Source organism: Micropterus salmoides, unplaced genomic scaffold, assembly GCF_014851395.1.
Source record: "Micropterus salmoides isolate LMB-PRFRI ecotype aquatic unplaced genomic scaffold, ASM1485139v1 Ms_hic_scaffold_4, whole genome shotgun sequence".
In the NCBI taxonomy this organism is placed as follows: domain Eukaryota; kingdom Metazoa; phylum Chordata; class Actinopteri; order Centrarchiformes; family Centrarchidae; genus Micropterus; species Micropterus salmoides.
In genome coordinates this window covers 24,110,188-24,128,869 of record NW_024043372.1, presented here as the reverse complement: position 1 = coordinate 24,128,869, position 18,682 = coordinate 24,110,188, and the positions used below count along the sequence as shown (strand labels likewise).

General features: G+C 40.9%; 3 protein-coding genes across 5 annotated transcripts; 2 read left to right on the top strand and 1 right to left on the bottom strand.

Annotated features, from left to right (window-relative positions):
* Positions 1-64: 64 nt before the first annotated feature.
* On the bottom strand, positions 65-4,100 carry zc3h10 (zinc finger CCCH-type containing 10). The gene is given in 4 exon segments (XM_038695633.1): positions 65-884; positions 886-1,002; positions 2,245-3,454; positions 3,919-4,100. Coding segments are annotated over 3 exon segments (1,662 nt in total). The 5' UTR covers positions 3,394-3,454; positions 3,919-4,100; the 3' UTR covers positions 65-488.
* Positions 3,455-6,273, top strand: LOC119885558 (dnaJ homolog subfamily B member 9-like). Of its 3 annotated transcripts, none has more exons than XM_038695636.1 (3): positions 3,455-3,486; positions 5,117-5,364; positions 5,882-6,273. In XM_038695636.1, the coding sequence occupies exons 1-3, from the start codon at positions 3,470-3,472 to the stop codon at positions 6,187-6,189; spliced, it is 573 nt and encodes a 190-aa protein (XP_038551564.1). In that variant the 5' UTR covers positions 3,455-3,469; the 3' UTR covers positions 6,190-6,273. The 3 variants fall into 3 exon arrangements, with proteins under 3 accessions (XP_038551564.1, XP_038551565.1, XP_038551563.1); XM_038695637.1 differs by lacking the exon at positions 3,455-3,486 and adding an exon at positions 4,084-4,153; XM_038695635.1 differs by lacking the exon at positions 3,455-3,486 and adding an exon at positions 4,749-4,819.
* A 250-nt stretch (positions 6,274-6,523) lies between these two features.
* si:dkey-28n18.9 (sorting nexin-6) lies at positions 6,524-13,771 on the top strand. Its single transcript, XM_038695634.1, has 14 exons — positions 6,524-6,731; positions 6,925-7,035; positions 7,189-7,296; positions 8,160-8,220; positions 8,359-8,483; positions 9,516-9,599; positions 9,686-9,760; positions 9,874-9,904; positions 10,089-10,176; positions 10,305-10,344; positions 10,442-10,528; positions 12,609-12,698; positions 12,880-12,945; positions 13,040-13,771. Exons 1-14 carry the CDS (start codon positions 6,726-6,728, stop codon positions 13,178-13,180), a joined length of 1,113 nt encoding a protein of 370 aa, XP_038551562.1. The 5' UTR covers positions 6,524-6,725; the 3' UTR covers positions 13,181-13,771.
* The last annotated feature ends 4,911 nt before the right edge of the window (positions 13,772-18,682 follow it).

Below are 18,682 nucleotides of genomic sequence, written 5' to 3'. Positions count from 1 at the left end.
TGAATGTAAAAGTAGTTGTGACTAGAAGAAGGCAGCTGTAAACAAAGTGACAGACAACACAAGATTCATTGTTGAGTGTTTGTTCTTTTTTTTAAATGCGCAAAGTACCAAAGTTAATTTACACCAGAGCGATTCACAAAAATAGAAACACAAATGGCTTCACATGTCCACAACGATGGCACAGCGGCCTTGCAGAAATGGTTGAAACACTATAGAAGAGCTCACACATTTGCAGTGTGTTTAGTCCATTTTTTGTGCCCATGCTTGAAAAGGTCTGTTTGGGTCAGTCTGTAGGAAGAAATGTATTTGTGATGTTGCTGAAGGAGGCTGAACAGAGCAGCCTTCATCCTGCCCTCTGGTGGAGAAGTACCATCACTCTTCTGTTATCAGTTAAGTCTCATACACATAAAAGAAGACAATATGTTAAAAATCCCTGTTAAGGATGCTACAGTCTGACATGAGGGTACTACAGTGCTGTAATGAATCAGTTAGTGAGGCAGAGTGGTGATCCTCATGCTTTGACTCGCAATGGGGTAGGACACCATCGGGGTGGTGGCGTGACTCATGGTGATGCCAGGTAGAGGCTGCGTCATGGACACTGCCACTGGGGCCACGGATACAGCCACCGGTGCCATAGAAACAGGTGGTGCCATCCCTTGGGCAATGGTCTGCGCAAGGGCGGCCGAGAGGGGCGTGATCTCAGGGTTTAGGTGGGGCGGAGGGGCTGTAGGTGGGGCAGCATTAGTCGGGGGCGCTGCGGGGGCGCCAGTGGGAGCGACCAGGTCTTGCTGGGTGACAGGCCGAGGCTGCAGTCCAGCGCTGCTCAGGGTTGTGTGAGTCTGTGCGATGCCATGATTGTAGGAACTTACTGCACCCACAGGGGGGGGCCATACTCTGCTCAGTGGGAGCAGGAGTGGAGGACAGCGTCATCACCTTGGCCTGGTTTCGGAACTGGGCATTCTGCTCCAAAAGAACCTCATTTGTGGCAATGAGATTTGAAACCTGAGAAACACACGAGACATGGATTAAAGAAAATATGTCTGTGGACTGGATTCCAAAATTTCAACTGCCAGGAAGTCTTATCATTTATCATAAACAAGGTTATAATTATATAATTTTTCAAACTACATTATTCATACTTTAAGTTAAAAAGGAAATTGTTTGACAGCTATAATTGCTTAACATTTAGAATATCTACCAAATACTGTAACCACAGTTTATGCAGTTATTTATTCTACAAGTTTGTGATCAAGCAGCCTTTACTCTTGCCAGAGTGTCTCTGTCTTATGATGTTCCTAAGAAGGGAAAACCCTTCAAAACACAGGTTTAGAGGCGGCTATCACTCTGAAATTGAGTGACGGTTCTTTTAAATACAGGGGCTAACATCAGGCAACAAATAAATCTAAAATACTTCCAAATTTCCTAATGCTTTTAAAGATTTGTTTACATTTATTATCTAATGACAAACTTAAGTTAAAGTTAATTTTCCATCAAATCAATTATGTATTGTTATATGGTGAAAAAGGATTGGGACCTAAATACCTCAGATTGCCAACACACTTAACTGTACAGATTAGTTTCAGTATCGATTATGCTGCTTCTTTTCTTTTACCCAAGGTCATATCTTCAAATAGCTTATTTTGTCTGATTAACCAAAAGCCCAAAATATTTTGTGTACTATCACATAAGACTATGAAAAGCAGCAAAACCTCACATATGAGAAGCTGGAAGCATCAATTTTTGGGGGGTTTTACTTTGAAAAATTACTAACGATTATTTGTTGATTAAAATAGTTTCTGTGGATGGACTAATTGATTGATCGACTCATTGTTTCAAGCTCTACTTCAAACATCTGGTCCTAAATATATTAAACTTCATCTGAATTCCTTGTGACTCAAGTTGAATTTAAGGTTATGTAATATAAAAAAGGCACATGACACCATCATGTGGAAGGACCATATTAATTCATTTAGTACAGGAAGCATACGAAGTATCTTTGATAATATAATGCAATGTGATACCACAAACTATAATAACTGCTACCTTTGTTGAGCCTATTAAATGAAATTTAAGACTAACACATTGCATTACAGTGCATTATACCATCATCTGTGGCTGTTACTTTGCATATTAGCTGTTAAAAAGCTAAATCACAGCATACATTTAGGTTTGACTTAAAGGATTACAGGTACAAAGATTTCTCAGAGATCCAAATAATGTTTTTCCCCTCTCTCTCATTCTAACCTGCTTTTTCAACTCTTCCACTCTCTTCCTCAGCAGGGAGTTTTCTTCCTCCAGGAACCTGTACTCCAAAGGACGCGGTGGCAAGGTGGCTTGAAGTCCCAGCTCATAGTGCCCACCTCCACTCCCATCTGCCAGGCGCAACCCCTCCAGCCGCCGTCTCTTAATCTGCAGAGCGGTGTGGTCCATAGAGGCTTCTAGGGAGCTAGGATCAAACAGCCCACTTTCAAGCAGAGGGTCATACACTGAGCACGAGCTCCTGTCATAACGCCGCTGCCCTGAAGAACTTATGGACAAACAGCCAGTCATCCCACCTGCACCTACTCCCCCAACTCCAGAGATAACTGGATCTCTGCAGCCGCCCAGGCTGGGGCAACCCATCCCCATTATATTACTTCCACCTCCACCTCCCACAAGTCCTTGCATTCCTCCACAAGTACCTCCTCCTCCAACACCTATCCCTCCCCCAGCATTTACCATTCCACTGGCACCTGGCCCCACAACACCACCTACTCCAACCCTGGAAGGCTCATATTCATAGTCTTTTTTGACATGGCGAAATTTACATTTATTGCCCCTCTGGCACTCTCCTTTCAAGAAGTCTCTGCAGATAGGGACCTCCCCACGGCTATGGGGGAGATCCATGGGGGACAGGCCCAGTCGTGCAGCAACTTTCCCTCTTAGTCTGAGGGGTAGCTCTCCTGTTTTTTTGTAATAGTCCTCATCCTCTTTAGATCCATGGACAAAGCGGCAGTTGGAGCGCATACACTCCTTATTCTGGTGGTCATGACAGAAGATGAATTCGTTCTTTTGCACTCCCAAATCTGGCACCTCATTAAAGTCTGGGTGTCTAAAGCGGCAGCGCTTCCCCCTCTTGCAGACATTGCGTATGAAGTCCCTGCAGACACCGTCCAACGCCAGTCCTGCACCGTGCCCCCCACCTCCACCGTTCCCACAGCTGTTGCCATTTCCAAGCGCCCCTCCTCCCCCCATGCTCCCGGAGCCAGAGACGTTTCCACCAACACTTCCTCCTGAACCTCCTCGACCCTCTGTCGAGCCCCCTACCAAACCAGACCCAGGTCCTCCGTCCTCGCCCAGACCACCAGCACTCCCACCACCACCTGACAGGTAGGAACTGTCCCGGTCAGGCATGGCGCTCGGCCCAGCGCGAGGAGAAAACAGCACTCATGTGTATGAAGGGGGCTGACGTGACCTAGCAAACATTTACATGAGACAAGCAAAAAGGTCAGGAGTAGCTTTTTCATTGTAGCAGCGCAATCTCCTATTCAAAGATATGTAGGACAAAAACATAAACCTAAGTTGAGATATTAGATTTAGAACTGCAGGAGAATATGGATATGAAATAAGGAAGGGAATATATATTATATCTGGATAAGGCCAGGGCTGAAATAGTAGCACGTGACACCTGGTAATAATAAGTAACGTTAGCACCCCGGTGGTGTTGTTGTCACTGGATGAGCAGAGACAGTGTTTTGGTAAAATAGCAAAACACAACATTTGGATTCATATCAAACGAACCTAAATTCAATGCAAAGGTTATTTTTCGGTTTCATATACCTGAATAAAAGGTGCCGTCGTGCTCGTAGCACCATTTTAGACTTACATTAGCTAGCGAGAGTTATCTGGCCAACTGGCTACATGCTAATGTTGCCTTACCAAATAGAAACTACAAGCAGGATCCAGAGAGCAGACGGGTGACTCCCATGCAGAAAAGCGTTTCTCTAATTATCCGAAATTTCCACAGCTATAGTTGCGAACAACAACAACAAATACCACCAGGCGTGCGTTTTCTCTGTCACTTCCTCGAGGCCCTGTGCCGTTTACTACATTTCTTGTTGCATCTTTTACTACCAACGAAGAAGACGACCCTCTTCCTCGCCGTTTCCTCTGGGTGCGTTTGTGTCCTCTAGTGTGATAATAGTGAATTGCCCTCACTGACGTGTGTTTAGGGTGACCAGACGTCCCGAAAAATCCAGGACAGTCCCGAATTACGAGCGGTTGTCCCGACCCCTTTCCGGTTTGTCCCGAAAATTAGACCTAACATGAGTTTTGATTATAGCCTAATTTAACATATAGGCCTACTGATCGTTGTATAGTTCTCTTACTCCAGCAGGGTATGCAGGTTATCTGTGCATTGTGTCAACAGCGTTGTTATAGCCACAAAGTAACACTCGTGCTCTTTTCCCTTTTTTGTTTTCTTGTGGTTAGTGGAATTTACAGAGTAGCTTCAGGCAGCCACGGCACTGCCATAAGATCTGACACGCGCGCTGCGCAGACAGATGTGACACTGCACTGATGACATGAATAAAATAAATATATTATATAAGATCATGATTTACCTACATATCCACAGTTGTATTTTTCCTAATAACAGACAGGTGACTTCATGAACAAAAATAGTGAATTTAAGCACTGTGTTTTGATTTTCACGTGTGTTAATGTTCATTGACACTCAATGTACCTGTAGCCACGCCCAATGTTCTTTCACCGGGAAATAATTAATGCACGGGTTTAAATGTTTCATATTATACCATGGCAGTTATGTCGCCAAACCACGGTGAGATACGTTAAATAACATCTGGGGAAGTTGCATTTAATCTGATGCACTTTCACTGCCACTTCTTGTGCGTAACGTTAGTTCGACTGAAATGGGCGTAACATTTAGTATCAAAGCTGATAGTTAAGTAAATTATGCAGTGCCAGGAGCCAATTGACCAGCTAAGTGCTACTACAACTGACGTGTAGACTAGATAGCTTAATGTATATAATGATGAGCTGTCAAACCGCACGGTAGCTACTTCCAGATAAACTTCATTGTGTAACAGTTGTGTCTGTGTTCCTCATCTGTGCTCAGGCGTCCGGGCATGGCTGTGCAAGGTGTTTTCCACTGGATGCAAGCCTGCGTGGTGCTGCAGCTCTGCTTATCTGAAGCTCTGCCTGCTGCCCCAGAGACAGGCAGAAATTACTACGATACTCTCGATGTTGAGCCAACAGCAACTGACATCCAGATAAAGAAGGCTTTCCGCAAACTGGCCATAAAATACCACCCCGATAAGAACAAGAGCGCCGATGCAGAGACGACTTTCAGAGAGATTGCTGAAGGTAAAACGTGTCATTTTAATTTATAGTTTGTGTGTAATTTACACAGGTGAAATTAATTAATTCATAAATAGCCTACTTCCGCCGCATTGAATTTAACAAATAAATCAGACAATGCAAAAGCAATTTATTGATATTCCCAAAGTTATGGTCTTGACTGGTCTTGAAATAAAATCTTGAGTTCTCAATGTCAGAGAAGGAGACAAGACCGAGTACAAATGTGTGTACAGTGTGGTACTAAAGGATCTGAATACTTTTTCTACCACTGGCTACTGATGCAGTCTAATACAGCAGCCCTGGAATAAATCATATCTTTGTGAGGGTTATAAGGTTCAGTTTTGGCTAAAACTGTTTACAAGATTCAACTGTATTGTTACTTAGGATGTCTGTGGAAAGTATTTCAAACACCGTATACTGTACTATTGCACCACCAGCATACAGCCTCCTTCATGAACCTGAGTGTACTTTCATTGTCATATCTCAACCAAAGTTAAAGTAATAACCTCTTCCTCTCTTCTAGCCTACAAGGTGCTCTCCAACAAGGGGAAGAGGAGGCTGTATGACAGTGCGGGCCATGAGGCTTTCCTAAAAGATGAGGCCTCTGTTGATCCTGAGGACGAATATGAGACAAGCTTCCACTTCAGTTTTAAAGACCTCTTCCATGACCTCGATGATAGTCTCTTTGCGGAGGAGCCATACTTCCACTGGAGCTTTCACCAAGATGTGGAGGATGAGGACAGTCCACATGGACATTACAGTTTTGAAGATCCTGTCTTCAGCCTTTATTTTGGGGACGGAGAAGAAAATGAAGAAGAGTACCACTACTAGATATCCGGTGTCTTAGTCCTGTATCCTGCATGACTTATGTTTTAATTTGTTGTATTTTCTTGATAATAAAGTATCTATGTTAGAGTGTCTGTGTCTTATATTCAAACACAGTTAATAGAGTCACAATAGACCCTAAGTTAGCTGTGTGTTTCCTGCCTCTTTTATGGGATAACTTGCAAGTTGAGTGGTTGGTTTACAGGCTTGTGAGGTTGTAAGGCTGACATCTGCAGATACTGATTGGACCGTTATGCCACTTTTCCTGTGTGGGTGTGTCGAAGGTCCTGAGTTACTGACTAACGCACCACTTAGTCATCTTTTTCCCTGCGGCAGCAGTTTAGATTGGACAGGACCCATTTGCACTTTGACCCAGAGGATATCCTGTGCCTGCTCAGCAGTTGGAGTGTGAGCGCTCCAAAGCCAACATAAGACTAAAGATCTTAACAGCTTTATGCAGTTTTATTGAGATGAAAGGAGATTTGAGCATTCTACAAAGCAGATAAAAGAAAGACTGGATAAATTCACTTGCAACCTTGACAATGATGGTAAGTGTGCAAGAAAATATTCTTTTTGCCAACCTCCTGAGTATCATGTGACAACTTTTTACTGCATGCAGTCATCCACATATACAGTGTTGGCTAAGTGAAGTTTGTTATTCAGTTTAAATTTAGTGTGTAACTGTGAATTTCTTCCAAGGTATTGTAGTGGTTATATTGTTATCCACATTTTCTATTACAGGAAGAGGTAAAAGAAGTGACACCTTGTCTAAGTGTCCATGGTCATAACATCAAGGTTACAGAAGTGTTGAAAGACAGGGACACGCTTACCTTCCTAATAGTATCTCAAAAGGTCAGAAAGTGATTTATTGTTCATTTGCTGCACACGTTGCTAACATTGGATCTAGATGAATGCTGCAAACCATATGTCAGTTGATTTGTTTGAATTATGATACTGCAAAAACAGACAGCTCAAATGACATGTTGTCTCTCTTGTCTGTGTTAGCTGTCTGGGACGGGGGAGTACCATGTGGACCGGACCTATGATGATTTTGAATGGCTGCAGCAGCAGCTGTTCTTCCAGGAGGACATGCCTGGGATAGAGGGAGTCATAGTCAGTACTTTATTATTATATAATAAATTTAATATTTTATCTGCACACAATCTCTTATTTGTCTTCTAAATGTACGAACACTTTTCTTACAATAACAGACCAAGAAGATTAGTACTGGAACATGATGTGAAAGGACAAACCAAACTGTGCATTCTGTGGAACCTTTGATAACTTCCTTTTGGATGTGTGCATGCGTTTATGTTCTCGTTTTTTTTCCTAATGGCCTTACTGTAGTTGTAATGTTGAATTGGGTGTGTTAAAAGCCAAACTGCAGACATTTACTTTCAAGTGAAAAAATCACGTGTTCTTGTAGCACAATGCTTTTGGAACTGAGACAATCACAAACCAACATGTCTACGTCATACACTGACTCAACCGCTGGTTAGAAAATGTGTTACAACCATCCAAGTTATGGGGATCTTATAAAATGCTTTTTTCTCTTTACATCATTGTTTCCTTTGTAATCAGGAAGTTGATTTTAGTGCTGCCATTGTGCCCGATACCCAGTCCTGTAGAAAATGATCTAGAGGCTTTGTGGTCTGATTGGATGTTTCTTTCAAGAAAATGCAACTGGTGTCTTTCAGGAAGTAATGTTGCTATACTACTTCCTGTTGTGCTGGTGACATTGGTGTGGTGTTTGTGATGTATTACACAAGTGGATGTTTTGTAATATCTGATCCAGGGAAATCCAAGCACAGCACATTTCTAAAGCATTGACCTTATTTAGGTGCCTGTCCCAAGCATAGCATTCAATGGAAGAAATAAAGTTTGGATTTTGGGGGAAAAAACAATAGCAGAAATTAGCTTTACTTTAAAAAACAATGACCGAAGTATTGATTTTTTTACTGTTATTTTTCTTCCAGTTCCCTCCTCTTCCTGCAAAGCCTCAGGTGAATGCATCTGCCAAGGTTATAAAACAGCTTGGTGAGTAAATCTGAAGAAATAAAATAAAGATTTAAAAGTAAAATTAACCAAATATATTTTAATTTCAGTGTCTATTCTGTTCTACAGTGCTGAATGAATGAAGTGTTAGGATCGAAGTGTTGATGGTTCTTCCTGCAGGTTTCCTTGGTTTAGGAGAGTGGCAGCCATACTGTAAAGCACTGGAAGCCTTCCTCCGGCAGGTTACTGCACACAGCATACTCAGCAAAAATAAAGCTGTGGAGATCTTCCTGACTAGCTCAGACGTAAGTGGACATTAATGAACAGCCACTTTTTAAATCTCATTTTTTACAATTTGCCCCATTAAAAAGAAAGAATTTTATGTTACAAAAGGGTGCAATGTGATAACTTTTTACAAGAGAGATGGATAATAAAGGGTTAAATTTCCATTCTAAATGTTTAGAAGAGAAAATGGAGGGAATCATGTGAGAAATATTGTAACCTCCAAATGTATGGAGGACTGAAGGCAAATGGGCTGCACTTACCATAGCATTATAACAACTTTCTGCTCGTAACCTCATAACACAACTAATGGTTCATTCATATAACAAGTGTCCAATATGATCCACTAGTTGTGTCCTCAAAACTCAGGCAAATGTATGGCCACATTTGGAGGAGCCTGTGGACTGTGGACTTTAAAGAAGGCAGTCTCTGAATTGGGACGCAGCTAAAGTGAAGCCTTTGTCTGTAGATATAGGAATGGAAGGACAAAATGAGTGCACTGTGTGAAATTTCAAAGGCACCAAATGATGAAGTGTACAGACTCTCAGCCCTGCTGGGTGTGCCTGCAAATAACATCAACAGGTGAAAGAAGACATCACCTGATGCTCAAGTCAAAGATGCACATGCAAACTGTTTCCCTAAAACATTTGCGAGAGGGATATTAAAGTCTGTTGTGTTGTTAGACTGTAGTCTTTAACAAGGAAGTGTTATTCAGTTGCTGCATGTGGCACATACAAGATATCCGTTTTACACAGTTTTGAAAAGAAACAGGATGATATAACAATATACAATACAATACATATAGTTTATATAGTATATCATACAGATAACGGTCACCTTACGAAGCAATACATTATTACACACACACACACACACACACACACACACACACACACACACACACACACACACACTGAGTAATACACTTTATTGTAGCACAATAAACTATTGTTATTGTCTATCTGTCTTATAGACTTCCTCTCATATTTCTTAAACTGTGCTTAAACAGTGTTAACTTTAAAAATGTTGAAGCTTGTTTGTGCCCTTGTGTGTAGCCTCCAGGCAGACAGAGAGCAAGGAAAAACATTTTCAACCGGCTGAGTCAAGCTGTGGAAGAGATGAGGAAAGAAGGCCATAAGGTACATAACTGGGACTCATACAAAGCGAATTTACAGCCTCTACACCTGTAAGCCAGGTTTTAATGCCATAATGTCTGTATCCTCAGGATGTGGATGAGTTCTTTCAAACTGAACGTGATCACAACCTTGTTCTAACTGGCTGTACCAAAACTGCAGCTGAGGTGAGCCACTCCCGTATTTGTCTAAATGTTTGTCTTCCTTCTCCCCTTTTCTATCTCTCGCACACCCAGACACACCGTCCTGTTTGGTTTTTGACCTCTTGTTTTTCTTGCAGAGATTCCTGGATGTGGTGCTAACTGAGCAAAGTAAGAAAACTGCTGCTTTTTATTTTTAAAGTTGGCATTACTTGGGATTTACATGTGTTCAGATTCAACTGTTGATATTTACAGGAGGACATGTAGTGTATTAGTGTTCATCCACATTACCACGCTCATTGTATTCGTCCCAAGTCTGATGTAAGTGTGAGCTCCCTGTTCTTTTTGTTTGTAGAAATAGCAGTGGCCTCTGGGTACTTCTCGGCTGCTCTGCATCTCTGTGTGGAACCAGGGGAGAATCCTGACACACAGGCTTTCTCTAAGTGAGACAATAATAGCATTGGTCCCCGGCCAATATCACATGTACTTGTACTGTAATGTTACTGCATCTGAGCCTTGCATACAAGTTACAATAAAATAAAATAAAAACATTGACACTTTCTTCTTACAGAGCTTGTGTGAAATTATCAGAAGTATTTGACTCTATGAAGGTAAGGTGTTTATCCTTTTTAATAGAAATTGGTTTACATCGCATTGCACGAATGCTTTGCTAAATATTGTGCATGTGATATTCTTGTGTGTGGGCAGAAAAATATGGCAAGAGTTGCTGAGAACAATGTGAGCACTCTTGGGCTAGGTCTGGACCTGGAGTCGCGCTACCAGGAGGCAGAAAAGGTGTGTCTCCTCATTTTGTGTTCATCTTATGTACACTATATTAGCAAATGTTTTAGGACACCCCTCCGATTCATTGAATTCAGGTGTTCAAATCACTTCCATGGCTACAGGTGTATACAGTGGGTACGGAAAGTTTTCAGACCCCTTTAAATTTTTCACTCTTTGTTTCATTGCAGCCATTTTCCAAAAATCAAAAAAGTTCATTTTATTTCTCAGTAATGTACACTCAGCACCCCATCTTGACAGAAAAAAAAAAACAGAAATGTAGAAATTTAAAAAAGAAAAACTGAAATATCACATGATCATAAGTATTCAGACCCTTTGCTCAGTATTTAGTAGAAGCACCCTTTTGATCTAATACAGCCAGGAGTCGTTTTGGGAAAGATGCAACAGTTCTGTCAGGTTGGATGGTAAACGTTGGTGGACAGCCATTTTCAGGTCTCTCCAGAGATGCTCAATTGGGTTTAAGTCAGGGCTCTGGCTGGGCCATTCAAGAACAGCCACGGAGTTGTTGTGAAGCCACTCCTTCGTTATTTTAGCGGTGTGCTTAGGGTCATGGTCTTGTTGGAAGGTAAACCTTCGGCCCAGTCTGAGGTCCAGAGCACTCTGGAAAAGCTTTTCGTCCAGGATATCCCTGTACTTGGCCGCATTCATCTTTCCCTCAATTGCAACCAGTCGTCCTGTCCCTGCAGCTGAAAAACACCCCCACAGCATGATGCTGCCACCACCATGCTTCACTGTTGAGACTGTATTGGACAGGTGATGAGCAGTGTCTGGTTTTCTCCACACATACCGCTTAGAATTAAGGCGAAAAAAAAGTTCTATCTTGGTCTCATCAGACCAGAGGATCTTATTTATCACCATCTCGGAGTCCTTCAGGTGTTTTTTAGCAAACTCCATGCGGGCTTTCATGTGTCTTGCACTGAGGAGAGGCTTCCGTCGGGCCACTCTGCCATAAAGCCCCGACTGGTGGATTGCTGCAGTGATGGTTGACTTACTACAACTTTCTCCCATCTCCCGACTGCATCTCTGGAGCTCAGCCACAGTGACCTTTGGGTTCTTCTTTACCTCTCTCACCAAGGCTCTTCTCCCCCGATAGCTCAGTTTGGCCGGACGGCCAGCTCTAGGAAGGGTTCTGGTCGTCCCAAACGTCTTCCATTTGAGGATTATGGAGGCCACTGTGCTCTTAGGAACCTTAAGTGCAGCAGAAATTTTTTTGTAACCTTGGCCAGATCTGTGCCTTGCCACAATTCTGTCTCTGAGCTCTTCAGGCAGTTCCTTTGACCTCATGATTCTCATTTGCTCTGACATGCACTGTGAGCTGTAAGGTCTTATATAGACAGGTGTGTGGCTTTCCTAATCAAGTCCAATCAGTATAATCAAACACAGCTGGACTCAAATGAAGGTGTAGAACCATCTCAAGGATGATCAGAAGAAATAGACAGCACCTGAGTTAAATATGAGTGTCACGGCAAAGGGTCTGAATACTTATGACCATGTGATATTTCAGTTTTTCTTTTTTAATAAATTTGCAAAAATTTCTACATTTCTGTTTTTTTCTGTCAAGATGGGGTGCTGAGTGTACATTACTGAGAAATAAAATGAACTTTTTTGATTTTTGAAAAATGGCTGCAATGAAACAAAGAGTGAAAAATTTAACGGGGTCTGAATACTTTCCGTACCCACTGTAAAATCAAGCAGCTAGGCATGCAGACTGCTTCTACAAACATGTGTGAAAGAATGGGTCTCTCTCAGGAGCTCAGTGAATTCAAGCTTGGTACTGTTGCCACCTGTGCATTAAGTCCATTCATAAATTTCCTTACCACTAAATATTCCACGGTCAACTGTTAGTGGTATTATAACAAAATTGAAGCGATTGGGAACAACAGAAACTCAGCCAGGAAGTGGTAGGCCACATAAAATCACAGAGCGGGGTCAGGGCAGGCGACCCAAAACCTTTGGCAATACAGTGTATTTTGCCTCTACATCTACCATGAATCCTGGCCTTGTATAGCAAATATGACACAGAAACCTGTGATTAATATTCCTGCATGCAACCTGATTATTTTGTTCATTGCAGGAAATGCTGTTCAGGAGAACCTGTAAACTAGTGGAGTTAGAGACTGCCAAGAGGAATGCAGAGAAGGCCAAACCTGTAAAGAAGGCTGCTGTGAGTATTTCAAGAATAAATCAGGTGGACATACATTCTTGTGACCAGCAGGTGTCAGTAACGTTCTGCTGATATGAGTCAGTAGAGGATAGACAAGAAGACAGCTTAAATTATAATCTGTATATTCACCCTGGTGAAGACCAATATTTAATGATGATGACATGCTCTCCGTATGTGTCAGATGGAGGAGGTGAGGAAAGCAGCAGAAACAGAGTTTGATCTCATTTGTGGAGTGGCTAAACAGGAGGTAAAACATCAAACTTAAAATTGAGTTTGTATGTAACATACTATTTTTTGACGTCCATGTGCTGTATGTATTAACATGTGTATGCTTCTCCCAGATTGCGCTGTTCCACAGTGTGCGTGTGGAGATGTTGCAGCTGGCTCTGGTTCAGTGGTGTGAAAAGCAGCTTTGCACAGCCAAAGAAAGTGCTGACCAGTTCGGCCAGCACCTGCAGGCCTTTAGAGGGATGGCCTGGTGACCCCACTCTTAATGAAGCATCCTTAGTATGTCTAAACATAGCATGGGGTAACCCAAACATGTCCTTCATCTTGTTGTGCTGCAGTGTGATGCTTTATTGGGTTCAATTACACCAAGTGTAAATAGATAAATGTAGTAAAAGATGTCAAACAGAATCCTTATTATTTGTGTACACACACACTAACTTTCCCTCAGTCTCCCCTCTATCACACCCAATAAAGCCCCTGTTGAAATGATGGTTCTGATTTTATAGCAGTGATAGTGTAGAACACACACACACACACACGAAATGGCCTTACCAGAGGATTTGTGCTGAGAGTGTGCTGTGCTGCTACCTAGCCACTACATCAGCTGGGGTCACACAAAATAAAGTGTGATGAATTGATTCCCAAAGTACATGCTTGCCATTGTGTGTGATTCTTACTCCTGGATCATTAATCAGTTGGTTTGACTGCTCCTGCAAGGACATGGCAGCAAGGACACTCACTCTGCTAGCTCTTTGTTTGGCTTCTGAAACTATTCTGGCTTTGTGAATATTTAATGGGCTATATGTAGTTTTTTAAATTAAATTAATAAATATATTTTTAGCCTATTTGTGAATGCGTTGTAACTTCAGATAAAAGTGTACCATTCAGATAAACACTTCAGATAAAAGTGTACCATTCGCCTCCCGAGCCTCTTGCCTACTGATACATTGTTAGCTGCAGCTAACAATGGAATCTTCTAACACCAAAAAACAAGAATAAGATCAACGTCAGGTGAAAATGTGTCAACATAGGAAAGGCGTTTGAGTTATGAAAAGACCTCTGCTTTGGATATAAAAATCGACCCTGAGTTGACTTTCATCCTATTGGACAGGTAAACTAACATTAGTGCAAATTAGATAAGACAGAGACTGATTTTGATATTTGAGGATTGTAAAATATATCGGCCAGTACTCTTTTTATCCCCCCTTCTTTTCAAAAACGCATAACATAAACAACATTTGTTGTTATGAGACATCAACAAGATAACATGACAGAATGCTGAACAATAGTACAACAAAATATAAAGTTTTCATAAATAAGAGTCAAAACTACAAAAAAGATTTAAAGATCCATTTTAGACTATAGAGAATGAAAATTAAAGGAAATAGTGTATGTAGCCTCTTGTGTCGGACTGCCAAACAGAAACTATAAATAAAAATTTTTAAAACGTACTACTAGTGCCAAAAATTATAATAATACCATATATTACTCATGTCATTACAATTATTACATTACATAATGATAAACACGGCTCTCCTGCATAGGCAATACATTTTTTGATCTGCCACAATAGTTTATCCCTTTACCAGCACTCTTTAATTCTGTCAAAAGCTACGAGAATTTTTCACCCACCATCTATGATACAGTGACCCAGAGGAAACGCTGCTCTTGCCTCGTTCTTACTACAATGCAATGACTTGCAACTTTGAGATTTCACAGTAACGTTACACATTTGAATGAAGAGCTAGATAACTTTGTTTGGCAGGAAGCTGTGTTAGATATTTGTTCAGTTCGCATCTATTTACATGTCCACTTTGGTTAATAGTTTCTGACGCACTGACTGTAACTACAGACAAGTGGCTCACATATATATTTGGAAGAATGCGTTAAACACTAGTTTAACGGCTCATTAATGTTCTCTCCACCATTTATAAACATGGTATTAGCTAGCTTTGTGGCTAATCTAATTTAGCTATGGGCAGCATTAGCTGCTGTAAGTGATGTCAGAAAATATTTATAACTGCCACACTGTTTCAGAAATTAATCAACAATCAAGTCTGTCAACAGCATAGCATCATTTCATCATGTGAAATATATTGTGATTTTGTGCTTTAGTTGGCTTAAATTAGATAATGTTAGCTTGCCAACTAATGCCCACCAGTTTCTAACGTTATCTGTTATCTGCAAAACGGTATAGTGCTAACATTATGGCTTGCCACATTACGTCAGCAGCTAATGCGATCCATATTACTATTCTGTGTACCAGTATTATGTCAAAATGTTGATTTTAGCCCACAAGAAATAATGTACTTACTAAGGTCTAACTTTTGTGCTAAAGTGTGGCAACAATCTCATTGATAATATTCAGTCTAGCTCACTAACCATTTTTGTTATCATCTAATAAATTTAGCAATGCTCACATTGCTGTGCCTCCCCAGCGAAAGATACACAAATACTTATTGAAAGGCCGACATATTATGTCAGCTAAATGTAACGTTATCTCGCAACAAGCATGGATTAATTCAACGTCACGCTGATAAAAATATTACTGTAACATTGCATTGGGAGCATTTTGTGTGCCATCTCTGATGTGTTGTTCTTGTTTTGGCTCGCTCATTTGCAGGGTTGCCAACTCCTCAGTAAGGAAAGAACCTATTGGCTGTCCTAAAAGTCGTTATAAGTTGCTAAATGACATCATCGCCTAGTTTGCATAATTGGCCATGTGCATGTAATTGTGATGGACGCTGTAAGAGAGAGGAATAACGTCATGGAAGAGACAAAAAGTAAGTAAAAAGCGACAAAGTTGCTCTGTTGGCAACACTGCCAATTTGTTTGAGCACGAGCACATGCTTGTAAGATAGTGGTTGCAATCTGAAACCTCACCGCTAGAGGCCACTGAAAACTACACATGGCCCCTTTAATGGTCTCTCTTACAGTCACTCTGTTTTCCATATTGTAAGAAACCTGTAGTTGGGTCTGGCACACAACTATGACACACTTAGCTAAAATTTCTGCACATAAGCACAATGTCATCCTCACCTTCTCTGTCTACTGTGGACTGTACGGCCATATCTCAGCACTGCTGTGAGCTTCATCTCATCTGTTCCGGCCTGTAATCTCTCCGCTGGGTGAATAAGGAGGAGTGGTTCCCATTTGAGGGAATGAGTCAGAGAGATAGATGACTGGTCTCATAAGAAGAGAGGGTGGAGAGAGGTTTGAGTAGATAAAGGGCAATCATGCCATGGAGTGCCAAGAGTATGTATTCAATCCACCCAAACAAAACTTATTAATGAATGGAGTCATTTGTTATACTCTAGTTTTAAATGAAAGGCTGCCTACTCTTGTCATTGGATGACACATATTGTCTTCCCATTTGCTATAGGCCTACATATTTTTCCAGTGGTCTTGTAACCTGCCATCATTTCTGAATATGTATCCTCCTCCCTCATAACTACTGCTCCTCATCAGCCATAAACATATTTTATAATTTATTTTACATATTAAATTAGAGTATAGAGTTTAAACTACGCTAAACTAAGCTACACTAGCAGCTCTGTTACCCGGTTTAGAGCCAGTTCGTGGCGTTTCAAAAGCCAAAGAACCTGCTCTAGGCCAGGAAAACTGGTTCCTAGAGCGGCACCAACACTTTGCTGGTCTAGAATAAAGAACTGCTTATGCCAGGGGCTGGGATCTGGCCAACAAGACCAACTAAAGCTGAATTTTAAACTTGTTGCTAACCAGCAATGTAGGTTTAGTGGCTAGCTAGCTGTTGGTCAACTAACATTACCCAAGTAAGCATAGCTACTAATTTCTTATCAATGTTACGTTAGTTACATGAGACTGTATTTAGGTACAATGTTGCTTTGAGCTAAATGCTAATGTCAGCATGTCAACATGTTTAGTAAAAACAAAGTACAATTGAGACTGATGGAAATTATTTGTGAAATGATTTAGTCATAAACCTAACTATTGAAAATTTGACCTGATGGTGGCACCAACGGAAAAGTTAAGGGATCATCAAAATGATTACAATTCATCCTATGTGGGACATGAAATGTCTGGACCATAGACTGTAAAATGTTTGTACCAAATTTCATGGCCGTCCATCCAATAGTCAGATGTCAAAGTCATGGTGGCGCTAGAGGAAAAGTCAGGGGATCGCCAGAGTTATTAGGATTCATCTTCAGGGAACCATGGTGAATGAGATATTTCAGTAAGGACCAAACTGGTGCACAGAGACCAACTGACAGACTGACATTGCCATCTGTAGAAAGTATGTTAAGCTGTGAACATATTAAAAATGTATTCCAAAAAGCAATAGTCCCCAAGCATGCATGCTGATACTGTACTGTGGCTTGACCTGTTTGTTTGTTTGTTTTAGTCCCATGAGAAAATACTAATACCTCAGCAACTTGAGCTTTTTTCACCATCTGCATTTTTTTCCTGTGTATATCTCCTAATGTATTAGAAAAGTAAAATTAATGTTTATGTCATGATCACCTGCTAGTCACTGAAATGCCAGTCTAGCTTTTTATACTCCATTTTTTATTGAGGTAGTAACAAAATGACATTCACTCTCCTTATAGTACACACATTTATTGATCATTAATTTAGCAGTTTCACCATTTAGAGTTTGCACTTCATTTTTGTGGTTTATTGGTTTTAACGAGGTGCAGTAAAAATTAATTGTAAGAAGTTTATGGACCATCTTTATGATTCTGTGATTTTTCTTCTTTATCGGAACGCTTTTATCTGACAGAAACACAGCCTGTGAGATGTGTGGGATGATGAACAAAATGCATTATGCTGTAGCCAACTTACAGTAATCAATATAAATGGAAAACTGTATGTATGTTTCACAGGATGCTATGTACTGATACATTCTTATTGCTGTTATAACTCAAAACTGTGATGCTTCTACCCCTGCTATTTGTCACTGCGTTGTACCAGATGAATTTCACAACAGGGGAGCCTCATTTCTGGTGCTTTCATTCTGGGGCTGCAATAGCTAACTAGCGCATAGGGTGAGTGCACACGGGCACACACACACACACACACACACATATAAGAGCCCTTCTCAACTGCTGAGAGCATGTCCCAGATCAAGGACGGAGAGATCATGGCAACACTCCATGTGTGTAAATGTGTGTGTGCTTCCCATTGAAAACATGCACGTTGATCTTATTTGCTAAAGTAGCTCATTACTGGTGGAAAGGAAGCACTCAGCACACCGCCCTATGGCCTGACAGAGGCCGGTTTGTCAAGTGTGAAGTGAAGGCAATAGCTTGCTTGAATACACAGTGTGACAACGTCTTATGACTCAGCCATCCCAATGAAGCTACACTACACCAATTTGATGATACAAGTAGCGTATGAGTAATACAAGTAGAGAGTATGATAATAAATATGTAGTGTTTACACATCACATGGAGGTGTTTTATTGTTGCTTGCTCATTCTTTGGTGTCTTCAGTCATAAATCTGCATTGGGTGATTTATATGTTACTGTAATAAATGAAAGAATGAATCTCTGGTAACATAAGTCACAAGAATTGAAGTGGGCATTTTTAATCTTTGCCAAAAATTAAAGAATCAAATAATTAATTATAAGATATTTTATTGGAGCAGATCATTAATCTGCCTGCTCCTATGTCTTCATACTGTCCTTTCACACCTCTTTCATTTTATTAATTTACTTGTACTGCCACATCTGGCCAGAAAATGTAAAAACTAAAAAGTGGATAAGAAGATATATATT